Below are 18,486 nucleotides of genomic sequence, written 5' to 3'. Positions count from 1 at the left end.
TGCTGAATTACTGGTTTGTCCACATTTTTTCACTTCCTGCTAAGGGCATTTTTAGAAAAGAGTCTTCTATTGCCCCCTGGAGCCCAACTCACTGTATTTCATATAGAGATTGTGTACGGTGACCCCTCTTAAGGGTTAGGGGAAGTGTTTAAAGCCCCCCCCCTAACAAATGATTTGGTGAGAAATGCCCCGGAAGTGTGACAACCCTGGCGCGTGTACCAATACCAATTGCTACTTTCGTATTAAGCATTATATTACGTTTCTTATTATGTTACACTAGCTGATGAGCCTCCGGGCGGCTCATCAGCTAGTTCCTGCGGAAGGCTGGTAAGGTGGGCCTTCGGCCCACAAAAGTGTTGTTGCTTGGTTCAACTTTTTGTTCATCTTCATTGCTTATCGCGAAAATAAAGAGATGTTTAGCTCTACTAAATAACTAACAATTTCATTGCAATGCTTGTGGGTAGACAACATTTTTTCGCTAAGATGCCCGCGCGATCGTAGTGAGCCACTGCCTGAGCGGCGCGGTGAAGTAGGTACGTTTTGAAAAGGGACAGACGGAAGGACAGACCGCGTGCGGGACGGCGCGCAATATATATATATATAGATTATGCGTTTAAATGCAGTATCGCCGCTGTGCTTCTTTCTTCAAATTTCATTCAACTTTCTTTAGGTGTGAACTGTGAAATCAATGAAGATGACTGCGCCAGCAACCCCTGCGAGTACGGAGAGTGCCAGGATGGCATTAATGAGTACAAGTGTGTGTGCTCCCCGGGATACACAGGTATGCTTGGATGTCGGGCTGAAACGGCAAATCAAATAATTAGATTTTTTTTTTTAAACAAAAAAAAACCTGTCAAACCTAAATGTCGACCTCAAACCTACTAATGTTGACATTTTGGATGCTCTTAATCATTGAACTCAATTCTCTCATAGGAACCAAATGCAACACGGATATCAACGAGTGTAGCTCCAACCCGTGTATGAGCGGCGGCACCTGCATCGACAAGGTGAACGGGTTCCACTGCCTGTGCCCGCCCAGCACCCATGGCCCCCTCTGCCTCTCGGGGATCAACCACTGCGAGCACCAGCCTTGCGTGCACGGCGAATGTATTGAGCAGCAACACGGGTGAGCCCTTCTCAGATGCCACTCGCAGGTCCTCAGTCCTGTTCCGCAGGTGTGATCCATGCGATTATTTCCGAACTCCTCCTTGTCCTTTGTCACCAGGTACCACTGTGAGTGTGAACCCGGCTGGGGAGGACAACATTGTGAGCAGGAGAAGGATGAGTGCCAGCCCAATCCTTGCCAAAACGGTGGATCATGCTTGGACCGGCATAACGGGTACACTTGCGCGTGCCAGCTGGGATTCAGAGGTAGCGTTTATCGGGAATGCGATATTGACACTACTTGAATCGTCAGAGCTCAACTTAATTTGACTCTACGTCTTTGCTTTCAGGCGCAAACTGTGAGAAGAACATCGACGACTGCGCGTCCAATCCTTGTCTCAACCAAGGCGTTTGTATCGACAGGGTCAACGGTTACACTTGCCAGTGCAGTCCACCATTCACAGGTTCGGTCTCTGAATTTCAAACGACAGTATTGTCAATGTCATGTCACGTCAAATTTATTTGTATAGCCCTTTATCACGGAAAATTCTCAGAAGGCTTCACATGCCCACAGTTGACAAATATTAATGACATCTTAAGTCTCCCAGGGAGGCAAGGAAAAACTAAACAAAACAAAAAAAAATGTATTCTCTGTGAAACCGTTCATTTGTATGCATGTCAAAAAGAGAAGACACAGGTTCGCTTTTTCAGCTAAGCGCAAAACAAAATCTGTGATTGATCATGAAAAGAAAGGATCAATTATCCAAACAGGTAAAAACTGCACGGACGAGCTTGTTCCTTGTGCTTCTCATCCATGTGAGAGTGGAGGAGTGTGTCGTCCGACTGCAGACTACAGCTCCTACACCTGCCGATGCCCCGCCGGATGGCAAGGTATAGCTTAAATGGATGCGAGAAACTGCACGTTCTACATGTGAATAGATGCGGAACTTTGATTTTTTTAAAAAACATTTTACTTCTTATTTATTCTCACAGGGCCGCGCTGCAACGAGGATGTCAATGAGTGCAAAAAGAATCCTTGCAGAAACGGCGGTCATTGCGCAAACAGCCCAGGCAGCTACGTGTGTACATGTCAGCCTGGATACAGCGGACACAACTGTCAGACAGATGTTGATGACTGCTCACCCAGTGAGTCCCCCACCCCCATCCTCCCACTCTCCCCTCCCAACAACCCAATTTCATGTACAGTGAACCCTGATTTATAGCGAGGATACATTCCAGACCCACCCATGATAGGTGAAAATATTTTGAATATATTTAAATTCATCCAGCTCCGGCCTCCCTGTGTGGAGTTTGCATGTTCTCCCCGGGCCTGCGTGGGTTTTCTCCGGGTGCTCCGCTTTCCTCCCACATTCCAAAAACATGCGTGGCAGGCTGATTGAACACTCTAAATTGTCCCGAGTTTTGAGTGTGAGTGCGAATGGTTGTTCGTTTCTGTGTGCCCTGCGATTGGCTGGCAACCGATTCAGGGTGTCGCCCGCCTACTGCCCGAAGACAGCTGGGATAGGCTCCAGCACCCCCCGCGACCCTAGTGAGGATCAAGCGGCTCGGAAGATGAATGAATGAATGAATATTTAAATTCATCAAAACGGACTTCAAGGTATTAAAACTGCCATTTTAATGTATTCCTTAGCATCTGTTGTTAATCTTAAATTCTCTATATTAACTCATTCACTCCCAAAGACGTTTTTCAACGTCTTTTCAGACTTGGTCCAGAATTGGCTGGTACTGAATGAGTTAATTGTCCATCACTTTCTTTGTAAATCTTGGCGCTTTAAAAACCTCTGTTCCTTTCAATATGTTGTTGCTTTAGCTTTTTTTTTTCACGACTTAAAAAAAAATATTTATAAGGAAAACATTTACCCTGTAAAACAACTACGAAAGTCCGCTAGCTTATGGCTAATGTGAAACGCCATACAGGGGCTAACAGAAAATAGCATCGACGTAACAGTAAATATCAACCTTCAAGAAACTGCTCCTTAAAGATAAACAAAGCAGCAACTCATCCAAGCGGGGCACATAGCAATACTCTCAAACGTTTTCCACATGCTTTCAATCAAATGTCTCTCTTTCGCCCTCTTCAGACCCGTGCTTGAACGGCGGCTCCTGCGTGGACGATGTGGGCGGTTTCGCCTGCGAGTGCCGCGCAGGTTTCCAAGGGGGCCGCTGTGAGACCGAGATCGACGAGTGCGCCAGCCAACCCTGTTGGAACGGCGCGAACTGCCGGGATTACGTCAACAGTTTTGTGTGCGAGTGTCGGGCGGGCTTTGATGGATTCCTGTGCGAACACAACATCCAGGAATGCACCGAAAGGTGAGCTGGGGAAGGAATGCACTTTACGTGAGTCACCCCAACTTGCTTTTCTTGTAGAATGTAGTTTGGGCTGGGCGGCCCGGTAGTCCAGTGGTTAGCACGTGGGCTTCACAGTGCAGAGGTACCGGGTTCGATTCCAGCTCCGGCCTCCCAGCTCCGGCCTCCCTGTGTGGAGTTTGCATGTTCTCCCCGGCCCTGCGTGGGTTTTCTCCGGGTGCTCCGGTTTCCTCCCACATTCCAAAAATGTGCATGGCAGGCTGATTGAACACTCTAAATTGTCCCTAGGTGTGAGTGTGAGTGCGAATGGTTGTTCGTCTCTGTGTGCCCTGCGATTGGCTGGCAACCGATTCAGGGTGTCCCCCGCCTACTCCCCGGAGACAGCTGGGATAGGCTCCAGCACCCCCCGCGACACTAGTGAGGATCATGCGGTTAGGATGATGGATGAATGAATGTAGTTTGGGCTTTTGGTCGGAAGATTTCACACCAAAGCCTAATACGGTGGTACCTCTTCTTACGAACGTTTCTTCATACGAAATCGTTACGCAATCGAAAAAGTTACGCAATGTCTGAACAGAAAGAATATTGCCTTTTGTTACGAAAGAAATGTCAAGATATGAAAGGTAAAAATACAGTATGGCCTGCTACTCGCAGCTCCGAGTTTCCTGAACGCAACATACTTATGGCTGCTCTGCCATTGGCTACTCCCGAGCATCATCCTGACATCCCATTGGCTAAGAGGGACCGCTACCGTATGTGTCAATGTGTGCAAATAGATAGATAGATCGATAGATAAATATGTGTCAATGCAACGTCCTCGTCACTCGCCTCTCAAGCCATGAGGCGTTTCGATAGTTTGACGTAAATGTTTTCACCAGTCGGGCGATCACTCACTACTCTGATGTTTGTCTTGGACATTTACGAAGGATTGTTAAAAGCCGACAAAAGCAAACATCCTTGGATCAGTTTGTTGTAAAACGCCAGGCAAAAAAACACTTCTGAGAAAGAACATGAACTAAAGACGGCAAAAAATGACGAGAGAAACGATGAATTAAAAGTTAAATGACCATTTTTTTTCTTGAGTCTATTCTTTGTTTCTGACATTAGGCACAACGCTCATTTATTGTGCAATAATCTACTTGTAACATGTATTTTGGCGTATTTTGATGCATTTTTATGCTTTCGGAAACATGTATGTCTGAATTTGAGGGGGGCTTGGAACGGATTAGGACATTTACATGGAAAACGCGTCTCAACTTACAAAATTTTCTGTAACTTTTTGTGATCACTGTATGTGCAATGGTCAATACAAATGCCGTATGCAAAACAGAACTGGTGATGAATTATTAAGCACATTCAAAGTCATGTTTAAAATTTTTTTTTTTTATCCTACCCCGCCGCAGTTCCTGCCTGAATAACGGCACTTGCATCGATGACATCAACACCTTTTCCTGTCGCTGCCGTCCCGGCTTCTACGGCGCATTCTGCGAGTATGAGCAGAACGAATGCGACTCCCAGCCTTGTAAGAACGGCGGCACCTGCACCGACGGCCTGGGCACCTACAGATGCACCTGTCCCGTGGGCTACAATGGGCAAAATTGCCAGGCACGTGCCACGTTTTGATCATTCGACGAGAGAAACAAGAGTTGAAACATTTATTCAGTTATTCACACATTTGTTCACGGTTGTGTTTTCAGAACTTTGTCAACTTGTGCAGCCAAGTGCGCTGTCACAACGGGGGCTCTTGCTCGCAGACCGCAACCTCCTGGACCTGTCATTGTCAAATGGGATGGACCGGACTTTACTGTGACGTGCCCAATATGTCTTGCCGGGACTTTGCCGCTCGGAATGGTGAGGAAATTCATGTGACCGTATCTTCAAACCAAAGTAGTGTAATGCGCTTTCAATCTGAACTGAAATCGTTGATGCGATTTGTTTTTTGTGAATTCTGCAGGTCTGGAAGTGGAGAACGTTTGCAAAAATGCCGGGCGATGCGTGAACGTGGGTAATTCCCACAAGTGTCAGTGCCAGCCGGGATACACGGGCAGCTACTGTGAAGATATGGTCGATGAATGCCAGTCTAATCCTTGCCGGAATGGAGCCACGTGCAAGGACTATCAGGGAACATATGAATGCGTCGTAAGGCGATCTTTTATTTTATTTTATTTTGTGTGTGTTTGTTTGCATTTAGTGTGATTTTGCTTGTTGCCTGGGCCTTCTGACACCCCCGGCCCCTAATTTATTCATTCATTCATTCATCTTCCGTACCGCTTGATCCTCACTAGGGTCGCGGGGGGTGCTGGAGCCCATCCCAGCCGTCTCCGGGCAGTAGGCGGGGGACACCCTGAACCGGTTGCCAGCCAATCGCAGGGCACACATAGACGAACAACCATCCACGCTCACACTCACACCTAGGGACAATTTAGAGTGTTCAATCAGCCTGCCACGCATGTTTTTGGAATGTAGGACGAAACCGGAGCACCCGGAGAAAACCCACGCAGGCCCGGGGAGAACATGCAAACTCCACACAGGGAGGCCGGAGCTGGAATCGAACCCGGTATCTCTGCACTGTGAAGCCGACGTGCTAACCACTGGACTACCGGGCCGCCCCCCTAATTTATGTTTAAAAAAAAAAAAATTAATCAAACATTCTACACGTAGTTAGCGCATCGTCCTCAAAGTGCAGAGGTACCGCATTCAATTTCAGCCCCAGCCTCTCTGTGTAGAGTTTGCATGTTCTCCTGTGTGGCTTTTCTCCGGGTACGCCGATTTCCTCCCACATTGCAAAAACATGCGCAGCAGGCTGATTGAACACTCCAAATTGTCCCTAGGTGTGAGTGTGAGTGCGAATGGTTGTTCGTCTCTGTGTGCCCTGCGATTGGCTGGCAACCGGTTCAGGGTGTCCCCCGCCTACTGCCCGAAGACAGCTGGGATAGGCTCCAGCACCCCCCGCGACCCTAGTGAGGATCAAGCGGCTCGGAAAATGAATGAATGAATGAATGAACGGTGTCTGTTGTTTTTTTTTCTTCTTTCTTCTTTCTACCTACATTCTTGCTGCTGGAGGCTGTAAATTTCCCCAGTGTGGGACAAATAAAGGATATCTTAACACACCTTTTTTTTTTTGCATCTGCAGTGTAAGCCAGGCTACCAGGGGGTGAACTGTGAGTATGATGTTGATGAGTGCCACTCGAGGCCCTGTCTCCACGGAGGAACATGCATCAACCTCATCAACCACTTCACCTGCGCCTGCCCACCCGGAACACAAGGTGAGAACCAACGGCCCAACTTCAGTCATTCCTCTCTGTCCATTTTTTTTAAACATCGCATTATCTGCTTGCCATCTGTTGCGTAGGACTTCAGTGCGAAGTGAACGTGGACGACTGCGCGCCCAAGCCCGGCTCATGGGAGCCCCGCTGTCGTAACGGTGGTCAGTGCGTGGATGGAATAGGGCGATACTCGTGCTCCTGCCCGCCAGGCTTTGTAGGAGAACATTGTGAGGGCGATCTGAACGAATGTCTGTCCGGACCCTGCCACGCCGCCGGCAGCCTGGACTGCGTACAACTCGTCAATGACTACCAGTGCCGCTGCCGCCTCGGCTACACCGGTAGGCTCTTGTTGCTGATCTCTGTTGTGCTTTTAAAATAACAGAAATGGCTTACTGATGATTTCATTTGGAAAAAATTGCACCGTCTAAGTGCTCGCGCCTATCCGCTGACCGTGAAGGCTTTGCGTAAATTCCGCTCCAAGCGAGGGTAAACTTCCCCGCCATACAAAGATCAGCCGTACGATACAAAAGCAATACTTCCTTCACACCAATTGTAAATTTCCGTCAGTCATGATTTTGGCACCATCTTTTACGCATCTGATCGGTTACGTAGGTGAATTCGCGAATAGCAGATCGTGAGACGAGGCAGAGGCTCCTGGCACTGTTTTTGGTGCATTCCTTTCTTTTTTTTTTTCTCTCTCTGACGTGTCTCCTTCCCTCAAAGGTCGCCTTTGTGAGTCCATGGTGGATTTGTGTCTCTCCAAGCCGTGCCATAACAGCGGCGTCTGCTCCATGAACATGAGCTCAGTTCACGGGTATACCTGCTCCTGTCCGCCTGTAAGTTTCCCCGCGTCGGTTCTTCAGCAAAAACGTCAACTTGCTTTTTTTTTTTCTTTCCTTTTTTAACCAGCGATAAGCTTCGGACTCATTTTCTTTCTTTCAAAATTGATTCAGTGGACCAAGCTCTTAATTCAAGAGTGGAGAGTGTTTTTTACACCAAGTGCCACCTCAAAAACTAAAACGCACCTAAAAGCATTGAATTTTCGCAAAAGGCGACAGTGCACCTTATAATCCGATGCGCCTTATATACGGATCAATATTCTGATTTGTTGGACATAGTGTTTTAAATGTTCTGAAAAGCGCTTTGTTACAGAAACAGCGGTTGTGAAATCGCTCTGTAAATAAAGCTGTATTGTATTGTATTCTCTTTAGGGTAGCTCCATCTATAGTGGATGCAAAACACAACCCCGGCCACTATTGTAGCTTCTATTCTATGCGCCTTATACTCCGAAGTGCCTTATACCGTGGAAAATACGGTACTTGGTCTCTCCAACTCCGTAACTATAGTGAACGTAGAAATTCCAGTTTATGAAACCAGTTTATTTCTTTCCATACGACTTTATTAGATTTGACTTTTTAAATGCAATACAGTGCTATTTTTTCTTTATTTAAAAACACCGAGTCAAGTTACTACATGATTATTTCCCACACCTGATTCCTCTTATTGCACTTTAACCACGTAATACTTGTTTTTTCTCTGAACTAACCTCGTTTCCTTCTTTAATGCTCACGCTCGCTTCAGAGGGCCAAACCATGGCAGAGGTATGCTAGACAAGTAGTCGATTTTTTTTCTCTTTTTTTTCAGACATCTTGCAAATAATATTGAAATGTGCTTCGTTTCTTTACACGCCATTGCAAGGCTCCGCTGCCACTTGTATTAAAAAAAAAAACATGTATAAAGTTGGGGCGGCCCGGTAGTCCAGTGGTTAGCACGTGGGCTTCACAGTGCAGAGGTACCGGGTTCGATTCCAGCTCCGGCCTCCCTGTGTGGAGTTTGCATGTTCTCCCCGGGCCTGCGTGGGTTTTCTCCGGGTGCTCCGGTTTCCTCCCACATTCCAAAAATATGCGTGGCAGGCTGATTGAACACTCTAAATTGTCCCTAGGTGTGAGTGTGAGTGCGAATGGTTGTTCGTCTCTGTGTGCCCTGCGATTGGCTGGCAACCGATTCAGGGTGTCCCCCGCCTACTGCCCGGAGACAGCTGGGATAGGCTCCAGCACCCCCCGCGACCCTAGTGAGGATCAAGCGACTCGGAAGATGAATGAATGAATGTATAAAGTTGGATGTTCTGTTTTCAGGGCTTCGCTGGGTTCAACTGCGGTGATCTGGAAGGCTACAGCTGCGCCAAGCTTCACTGCCAGAACGGCGGCAACTGCGTGGAGTCACCGGCGGGCCAGCTCTACTGCCAATGCCAACCGGGCTTTAGCGGGCCACACTGCGAGAGCAAGCAGACGTGCCCGACGCCCTGCCAGAACGGCGGCACCTGCGTTAGCGACCCTTCCAACCCATACCTGTACAGCTGCCGCTGCCCCACGCACTTTTCCGGCCGCTACTGCGAGAACAAAGTGTCCGTAGCGCGCAGGCCTTCCTGCCCGTATGACCAGTGTGAGCGTCAATCGGGGGATAAAGTGTGCGACACGCAGTGTAACAACCACGAGTGTCAGTGGGACGGAGGAGACTGCTCGCTCAACTGGAAGCAGCCTTGGGTCAACTGCACCGCCAGCGTCCCTTGCTGGGATTACTTCAAAAACGGACATTGTGACAAGGAGTGCGACAACCCCGGCTGCCTCTTTGATGGCTTTGAGTGCCAGGAACATGCACCCAGCACGTGCAAGTAGGTCACCTCTTCCATACATGTGAAAAAAGAATATACAGTTTAGCCCTAAGTTGACCTTTTGGCCAACTGACACCCATGAAAACGAAATGTTTGAAGTCCTTATCTTTAAGGATAGAGTCTTGGTAAAATGAGTTTTGTTCTACATTTGAACATGATTGTTTTTTTTTTTTAAGGTTTTCGACCAGATTCCAAGAGTTATACATTTTTGAACAAGGGAGCAATTTCATATCATTTGCGTCGTTTTTGAAAGAGGCATTTCATGGCTTGCCATAACCGCAACTGAGCAAATGAATGAAGCAATATTGATCAAGGCGGCCCGGTAGTCCAGTGGTTAGCGCGTCGGCTTCACAGTGCAGAGGTACCGGGTTCGATTCCAGCTCCGGCCTCCCTGTGTGGAGTTTGCATGTTCTCCCCGGGCCTGCGTGGGTTTTCTCCGGGTGCTCCGGTTTCCTCCCACATTCCAAAAACATGCGGGGCAGGCTGATTGAACACTCTAAATTGTCCCTAGGTGTGAGTGTGAGTGCGAATGGTTGTTCGTTTCTGTGTGCCCTGCGATTGGCTGGCAACCGATTCAGGGTGTCCCCCGCCTACTGCCCGGAGACAACTGGTATAGGCTCCAGCACCCCCCGCGACCCTAGTGAGGATCAAGCGGTTAGGAAGATGAATGAATGAATGAATATTGATCAAGGGGTTTGATGTCTTGTTAGTTACGAACAATAGCCAAAATGGCCGCAAACCGAAAACGTATTAAAGTCGAGTGAGGCCTTTTTAACTCGATTCTTCAGCCGATTATGGGCCTTGAAACAGGCCAAAGTCATCAGCCACGATCTTTAACCATGCTCTTATTGACGGTTTATTATTCATTCATTCATCTTCCGAGCCGCTTGATCCTCACTAGGGTCGCGGGGGGTGCTGGAGCCCATCCCAGCCATCTCCGGGCAGTAGACGGGGGACACCCTGAACCGGTTGCCAGCCAATCGCAGGGCACACATAGATGAACAACCATCCACGCTCACACTCACACCTAGGGACAATTTTTGAGTGTTCAATCAGCCTGCCACGCATGTTTTTGGAATGTGGGAGGAAACCGGAGCACCCGGAGAAAACCCACGCAGGCCCGGGGAGAACATGCAAACTCCACACAGGGAGGTCGGAGCTGGAATCGAACCCGGTACCTCTGCACTGTGAAGCCGACGTGCTAACCACTGGACTCCCGGGCCGCCAGTTTATTATTTCTTAATTCATTTTACTTTGTGTTCAATACAAAATATGCATTTTACAAACAAATGGAAAAAAGACATTTCCCATTAACTTCCTGCAATTTTAAGGAAAAATGCAATATGGGCATTTATGCAGTAGATGCATTGCGAGGAAAAATTATATTTTTAACATGCCAATTAAAAGGTATTATAATTGGTAGGTTTTTTTTTTCTGGCCAAAATCATTATCAGTCTCAACGAATTTTTAACAGCCAACCATCCATTTTCCAGATATGACAAGTACTGTCCAGACCACTACGGGAACCTTGTATGTGACTGGAGCTGCAACACGGAGGCCTGCGGCTGGGACGGCCTGGACTGCGCCACTGACACTCCGGCCAAAGTGATCGAGGGCACCCTGGTTATCGTGGTTCGGCTGCAGCCTAAGGAGCTGATCGAGGACTTGCGTGGTTTCTTGCGCTCGTTGGGAGCCCTGCTACACACCAACCTGAAAGTGAAGCTGGATGAGAACAAGGAGCCCATGGTGTACCCGTACTATGGGCCCGAGGATGGGCACGGGCGCCTCTTACAGAGGGACAAAAGCAAGCATGAGATGGAGAGAGAGGTTATCGGGTGGGTTGAACGTCATTGGTTTTAGAAAACCTTCAGCGTTCATTGCAAGTCAACCGTCCTTTTTTTTTTTCTTCCCCCAGTTCCGTGGTCTACCTCCAAATCGATAACCGGGAATGCTCCCAGAAATCCGAAGAATGTTTCTCAAACACCAACGAAGCCGCTTCCTTCATCGCAGCGGCGCACATCAAGGCCGACCTGCCTTATCCTCTCGTATCCGTTAACAGTAAGTCGGGCTGCTCTCCGAATCTCGTCAAGCCAACACTCAACACACGCCGCTTCCTTTTTTCACCCTTACAGGTGACCTGACGGTTAAAAAGACGGCCACGTTTCCCATGTACGCCATCGGTGTCGCCTTTGTCGTCGTTCTGCTCATTGTGGTGTTGGGGATGCTGGCAGTCAAGAGGAAAAATAAACACGGCCTGCTGTGGCTCCCCGATGGCTTTTTGGCCAATAAGAACGACAAGAGGAGGGAACCTGTTGGTCAAGATGACTTTGACATGAAGTGAGTAGATATGTAGGCTATGTAGACCAGGGGTGTCCAAACTTTTTGCCAAGGGGGCCAGATTTTATGTGGTAAAATGTCGGGGGGCCGACCTTGGCTGACATTCTTTACATTGAACAACAATATTGTTCAAGAAATTTTAGTAAGCCAGTCTGTTTCACATTTCCATTTGAATTTTAATTTCAACAATCTTAAGAATTTATTTTGGTTCATTTGAAACAGGAATTTGAAATATGACATTCATTCATTCATTCATCTTCCGAGCCGCTTGATCCTCATTAGGGTCGCGGGGGGTGCTGGAGCCTATCCCAGCCGTCTTCGGGCAGTAGGCGGGGGACACCCTGAATCGGTTGCCAGCCAATCGCAGGGCACACAGAAACGAACAACCATTCGCACTCACACTCACACCTAGGGACAATTTAGAGTGTTCAATAAGCCTGCCACGCATGTTTTTGGAATGTGGGAGGAAACCGGAGCACCCGGAGAAAACCCACGCAGGCCCGGGGAGAACATGCAAACTCCACACAGGGAGGCCGGAGCTGGAATCGAACCCGGTACCTCTGCACTGTGAAGCCGACGTGCTAACCACTGGACTACCGGGCCGCCCTGAAATATGACATATCAGTCAAAATAAACACGGAGTGATGTCTTGTTAACTCGTGAGTGATGCCCTCTAGTGTCTAAATGCTATTACTCATTTAGTGAATGCCATTACTCATTTAGCCACTAGAGGGAAGCAGTACTCTATGAAACATCACTCACCAGTCTACGAGACCTCAGTCAATGCAACACGTGTTCCATTGCGCCCAACCTGCGGGCCAGACGGCACTGATTTTATGACGGGGGCCGAGGGCCGGATGAAATTCGACCGCGGGCCGGATTTGGCCCCCGGGCCGGACTTTGGACATGCCTGATATAGACTATGTAGCTCTTTACGGTAAACTTTTACAAACAGGTGGCCCGTGTCATTTATCTTAACCTGCTCACTTGACATCAAAGTAAAACAATTCTACGCTCGCACCAGAAATTTCAAGAGCCAAGATGGAGCCATGGTGGATGGACGTCAAGGCCAGAGGTGGATGGAAGACGAGGTTCCGGCGAAGATTCCGAGAGTGAGTAACAACGGGGGAGGCGCGCCGACACGCGTGGCGGCTCTCGCAAAGTGTCGCTCCAACGTCACGTCGCCTTTTGATAGAACGAGGACAAGCCCTTGCTCATGTGTTCGGACGGAGGGGTCGACCGAAGGGAGTGGACCCTGCAGCATCGCAAGGCCGCCGACGTCATCCTCACCCCGCCGCAAGCCGACGTGGATACGGACTGCCTGGATGTCAACGTCAAGGGACCTGGTAAAAAATCAACAAGTCTTGAAGCGAAAGCGTTCTTTGCCAGCAGGGGGCGGGCTTTCTGCCCGCCGTTTACACACTTGTCACCCATTTGGAAGTAATTGCTCAGCCTTTATTTGGACGCTCTGGCAGTCTACTCACTGCCGGAGAATGGGTCAAAATCCAACTCAAAATCTTTTGACTTGGTCCCTTCCCACCAACCGATGAGATCCGATATGGCTCTTCTTCCAGATGGCTTCACCCCGCTGATGCTGGCTTCTCTGCGCAACGGTGGCGGACCCGACTGCACGTTCCCCGGCGAGGAGGAAGAGGAGAGCGGAGGCGACGAACCGGGTCCCAGCGTTATATCCGACCTGATCGCGCAGGGCGCTTCGCTCATGGCCCAGACGGACCGCACGGGAGAGACGGCGCTCCACCTGGCCGCCCGCTACGCCAGGGCGGACGCCGCCAAGAGGTTGCTGGACGCCGGCGCTGATCCCAACGCCCACGACAACATGGGCAGGACACCTCTGCACGCCGCCGTGGCGGCGGACGCGCAGGGAGTCTTCCAGGTGAGTCGGCAACAACATACCCGTGAAAATGGAAAGGTTTGTGTTAAATTGCTCCGCGACGTGAACTCGGTGATTCCCAACCAATCCCCTTTTTTTCCTCTCTGTGCATGTTTGTTTTCCTTCGTAGATTCTCATTCGCAATCGTGCCACGGATCTGGACGCCCGGATGAATGATGGCACCACTCCACTCGTCCTGGCAGCCAGGTTGGCCGTGGAGGGCATGGTGGAAGAACTGATCCACTGCCATGCCGACATCAACGCGGTCGACGATCACGGTCAGTTATGCAAAAGTCAAGTCGTGATTTGCTCCGTCAGCAGGTGCTCAACGTCTGGGTTTACTTTTTAAATTTCATTGCGGGCGGGCCCGGTAGTCCAGTGGTTAGCACGTCGGCTTCACAGTGCAGAGGTACCGGGTTCGATTCCAGCTCCGGCCTCCCTGTGTGGAGTTTGCATGTTCTCCCCGGGCCTGCGTGGGTTTTCTCCGGGTGCTCCGGTTTCCTCCCGCATTCTAAAAACATGCGTGGCAGGCTGATTGAACACTCTAAATTGTCCCGAGGTGTGAGTGTGTGTGCGAATGGTTGTTCGTTTCTGTGTGCCCTGCGATCGGATGGCAACCGATTCAGGGTGTCCCCCGCCTACTGCCCGAAGTTAGCTGGGATAGGCTCCAGCACCCCTGCGACCCTAGTGAGGATCAAGCGGCTCGGAAGATGAATGAATGAATTTCATTGCCATTCCAGGAAAGTCGGCGCTTCACTGGGCTGCAGCAGTTAACAACGTGGAGGCCACGCTTGTGCTGTTGAAGAACGGCGCTAACCGTGACATGCAGGACAATAAGGTTAGTTCAAATCTAGCGCCACGCCGTCTTCATTTCGGTGTACGACTATCAACACCCCTGCAGTACATGCAGTAATTATACACCGGTTGAGTTCTTTTCATTCCGTTTATTAGTGGAGCAAAAAAAAAAATGTCGGGGAGAACAGATAAATGGCATTTCAATTCATGTCAATAGAAATTTTGATCTGACAGCCGAGCTTGGTCACGGCATACATCAAATATGTAAATCAAGTCAGCGATAAATGAGTTGAATATTTTTTTTATTTTTTGGAACTGTGGATAAATTAACCCGACGCCGGGATGAACTCTTTCATTCAGGAGGAGACCCCGCTGTTCCTGGCAGCCAGAGAAGGCAGTTTCGAAGCGGCTAAAGTGCTCCTCGACCACTACTCAAACCGCGACATCACCGACCACCTGGATCGTCTCCCGAGAGACACGGCTCAAGAAAGAATGCACCACGACATCGTGCGCCTGCTGGACCAGTATAATCTGGTTCACAGCCCCCACAACGGGCCCAATCATATCGGCGGAAACTCTTCGGTGATGTGCGGGGCCAACGGAGCCGCCTTCATCGGCATGCGTCCCGGCGCGCAGGGTAAAAAGAGCAGGAGGGGCGGCGCCAAGATGGGAGGTGTCGGCGGGGGAGCGAAGGAGTCGAAAGACATGAAAGCCAAGCGGAGAAAGAAGCCCGCCGGAGGGGAAGCTCCCTCCGCGGGCGGGGGCGGAAGTGGCGTCAATGGCGTGAAGGCGGCCGGGGCGCTTCCCGAAAGCTCCGTCACCATGTCGCCCGTCGATTCCCTGGAGTCGCCGCACTCGTACACCGGCGATGCGTCCGGTGCAGCCAGCACCGCCGCCAACTCCCCACCTCTCATGAGCAGCCCCGGAGCCAGGCCCATGCTGCCCCCCGTCAGCCACATGCTGGGCCAGCAGCAGCAGCAGCAGCAGGCCTGGGTGGGCATGAGCAAGCACGGCTATGGCGGCCACATGTTCGGCCTGGTGCCGCACTCGATGGGGGGGACGCACCGCGGGATGGCCCAGCACCACGGCCAGGGCGGCCCCATGCTGACCCCCATGAACGTCACCATGAGTCGGGAGCAGCTGCCCCCCATAGTCACCTTCCAAATGATGCCGCCCGGTGGAGGCCAAGGCATGCTCAAGCAGCCCCACCAGGGGCACGCGCAGGTGACTCAGGCCCAGCCGCAGAACGCCCAATCGGGACCCGCCCACCTCCGCTGCAACCAGGGCTTGGTGTACCAGATGCCTGAGCAGATGAGCATGGGGCTCCCCCACCCTATGCAGCACCCCCACACCATCAACCGCGGAGGGGCGCTGCCTTCCTATCCGCCCATGCAGAGCCCGGTGGATAAGTACCCCACCCCGCCCTCCCAGAACAGCTTCACCCCCGCCAGCTCCGAGGGGACCACCCCGGGCCACCCGCCGCACCCCCCCAGCGAGCACCCCTACCTCACGCCCTCGCCCGAATCCCCGGACCCTTGGTCATCGTCTTCGCCGCACTCCAACTCGGACTGGTCCGACGTCACCACCAGCCCCACCCCCCTGGGGAACGGCCACCACCCGCTGCCCTCGGGCCGCCACACGCACATTCCCGAGCAGGCGCAGATGCAGCCGCAGCTGCAGCCGCCGCAGCAGCAGGCGTCCCAGCAGCCGCCGGCTCTGGGGAGCAGGCAGGTGTTTGCGTAGACACGGGCGGGCGGGGCCAAGCGGCCAAAGAAAGACTCCTTGGGGTTCGACGCGCTTCCACGTTGACGCGAAGTAACTTTCTTTGTTCTTAGTATGTTATAGTCCTCTCTCTCTTTTGCACTTAAAAAAAATTGTGTATAGTTCCTAAAATCTCCCAAGCTAGACATCACATACAGAGGTGCCTTTGTGTTATTTTTTTGTTCCACCCCCCCCAAATGTTGATGTTCCAAGTAAGCTCATTCATTCATTCATCTTCCGAACCGCTTGATCCTCACTAGGGTCGCGGGGGGTGCTGGAGCCTATCCCAGCTGTCTTCGGGCAGTAGGCGGGGGACACCCTGAATTGGTTGCCAGCCAATCGCAGGGCACACAGAGACGAACAACCATCCACGCTCACACTCACACCTAGGGACAATTTAGAGTGTTCAATCAGCCTGCCACGCATGTTTTTTGGAATGTGGGAGGAAACCAGAGCACCCGGAGAAAACCCACGCAGGCCCGGGGAGAACATGCAAACTCCACACAGGGAGGCCGGAGCTGGAATCGAACCCGGTACCTTTGCACTGTGAAGCCGACGTGCCATCCACTGGACTACCGGGCGGCCCTCCAAGTAAGCTTCTGATGTGAAATGAGAACACTCGCAGGCCAACCAGATTCCAGCTTCTGATGTCACTTACGAGGCCATTTCACTTCATTTTAAAGGAGGAAGATTCTTTCGGTATGAGTCCATTGAATTGAGTTTGGTCCTAGAACGAAATGAACTTGGATGTCAAGGTACCACTTTACAGTATACCAAAAAAAATCGTTGCGAGCGACAGTGTCTCCATACATACCAAACAAACTCAAAATTCATTCGGCAACCAGCGTTTTATTTTGTATTTCTTTTACGATCGCACGCACAGAGACGGACGGACATTGAGATGGGGAGCGGGGGGGGGTATGTTATGCATCGGTCCTTTCGACTATGTGCTCTGATATTTATGTCATGAGGCATGTTCCTGTTGAAACCACTCCTTTAGCCAAGTCTATGGGACTGATCGGCTGTTTGTTACTCAAGAGACCATATGAAGCTTTTACACGTTGCATGTTGGCAGTTTGTTGCAAAAAGAACAATCATCGTCGCAAAGATCCATGAACGTTTTCTTTTTTTTTTTCTTAAGGAAGTGTGTTGAAACATGAATGGACGCACAGCACATTCTGCTTGTAAAGTCTGAGATTTTACTTGGCAATGATTTTTTTTAATGGCTCTTTTTTTATATATATGAAAACTGTGCGCACTTGTTGAATGATTTTTTTAAACTGCCTCTTTTTCAAAGTTTCCCCCAAAACTATGTAACCTTCCTTTTTTTTTTTTTTTTTTTTTGCTTAGTTACAATCATCGTCGCTGTCTGTTTTAGTTGTCATGATGCATAAGCCAAGTCTCGAGGTCAATCAAATTATTTTGTAACTTTGCAAGTTCTTTTGTTCATGGAAAGCTATTCGAGCATTTATTCCATATACTTGTGATCATCATCCGAACCGAGATACCTACTCATAGTTTTTTTTTTTTTCTCACTCGTAATATGTTGTACCACAAACGTCATCCAGTAGTGGACGCAGTGTCACTATAGTCATCCTTCAGGTCAAAGGTATGGAATAAACGCTTAAACGGATTTTCCATGTCCACGTGCATTTTATCGAATGCTCGCAATTGCAATTTGCAATTGACAATAATCCCAACCAAGTAAGGGTTTGAGTTTCCACAACAGACAATTGAAATTTCTGCACATATAGCAGGCAAAAGTTGTGTTCATAAAGTCTGTGTATATAGATTTTTTGTTTTCTAAGAACATATGAAGTACCGTAGTTGTGGACAAGCTAGAGCTCAGACTGTTGTTGAAAAACATCAACCAAGTTTCTCTTCTGCATTAAAGCATCATCAGACATGTGTGTCTTATTTTATTTTATTTAGATATTCAAACAGTCAAGCCTGAAAGGACTAATTTTGGGCTTGGCTCTATATTTAAGTCGTACTGAATGTGTTCAACCTGATTTATTTAATAAAGGCTCGTAGCGGTAGCCCTAAGTGAGTATTAAAAGGCAAATTGCAATATTGCTTCACATTGATTATATTCGTTTGTGTTTCCTTCTGAAACTTCCTTCACAGTCTTTCCATCCATCAATCATCCATCATTCGGGTCCTTCAGTCTGTCTGTCAATCTACCATGCATCTATTTATCCATCCATCCATCTGCAGGTGTTGCCTTCAGTCATTTCAGTTAATTGGTCTCTTTCAAATATATAATTTTGTTCTATTTTAAATTTTATTTTATTCGTCTGTCCGTTTATTAAAGTGTTCTACAAATCAAGTTG

At 49.4% G+C, this 18,486-nt stretch overlaps 1 protein-coding gene across 1 annotated transcript in view; it reads left to right on the top strand.

Moving 5' to 3' along the window:
- The window catches only part of notch2 (notch receptor 2), a 55,547-nt gene extending 37,488 nt beyond the window's left edge, over positions 1 to 18,059 (top strand). Inside the window, exons 13-35 of the mRNA XM_052073125.1 lie at positions 671 to 781; positions 934 to 1,126; positions 1,226 to 1,371; positions 1,455 to 1,568; positions 1,876 to 1,995; positions 2,098 to 2,250; positions 3,207 to 3,435; positions 4,836 to 5,037; positions 5,130 to 5,283; positions 5,387 to 5,571; positions 6,566 to 6,698; positions 6,785 to 7,036; positions 7,422 to 7,534; positions 8,834 to 9,369; positions 10,863 to 11,204; positions 11,285 to 11,427; positions 11,502 to 11,706; positions 12,731 to 12,818; positions 12,902 to 13,052; positions 13,281 to 13,600; positions 13,728 to 13,875; positions 14,338 to 14,435; positions 14,753 to 18,059. Coding sequence (XP_051929085.1) covers positions 671 to 781; positions 934 to 1,126; positions 1,226 to 1,371; positions 1,455 to 1,568; positions 1,876 to 1,995; positions 2,098 to 2,250; positions 3,207 to 3,435; positions 4,836 to 5,037; positions 5,130 to 5,283; positions 5,387 to 5,571; positions 6,566 to 6,698; positions 6,785 to 7,036; positions 7,422 to 7,534; positions 8,834 to 9,369; positions 10,863 to 11,204; positions 11,285 to 11,427; positions 11,502 to 11,706; positions 12,731 to 12,818; positions 12,902 to 13,052; positions 13,281 to 13,600; positions 13,728 to 13,875; positions 14,338 to 14,435; positions 14,753 to 16,135 — 5,519 coding nt within the window. The 3' untranslated portion in view covers positions 16,136 to 18,059. The remainder of the gene's footprint in view (positions 1 to 670; positions 782 to 933; positions 1,127 to 1,225; positions 1,372 to 1,454; positions 1,569 to 1,875; positions 1,996 to 2,097; positions 2,251 to 3,206; positions 3,436 to 4,835; positions 5,038 to 5,129; positions 5,284 to 5,386; positions 5,572 to 6,565; positions 6,699 to 6,784; positions 7,037 to 7,421; positions 7,535 to 8,833; positions 9,370 to 10,862; positions 11,205 to 11,284; positions 11,428 to 11,501; positions 11,707 to 12,730; positions 12,819 to 12,901; positions 13,053 to 13,280; positions 13,601 to 13,727; positions 13,876 to 14,337; positions 14,436 to 14,752) is intronic.
- Positions 18,060 to 18,486: the final 427 nt, after the last annotated feature.

Source organism: Hippocampus zosterae, chromosome 8 (assembly GCF_025434085.1).
Source record: "Hippocampus zosterae strain Florida chromosome 8, ASM2543408v3, whole genome shotgun sequence".
Taxonomy (NCBI): Eukaryota; Metazoa; Chordata; class Actinopteri; order Syngnathiformes; family Syngnathidae; genus Hippocampus; species Hippocampus zosterae.
Note: the sequence above shows the minus strand (reverse complement) of the source record. Positions and strands in the feature narration are given on the sequence as shown.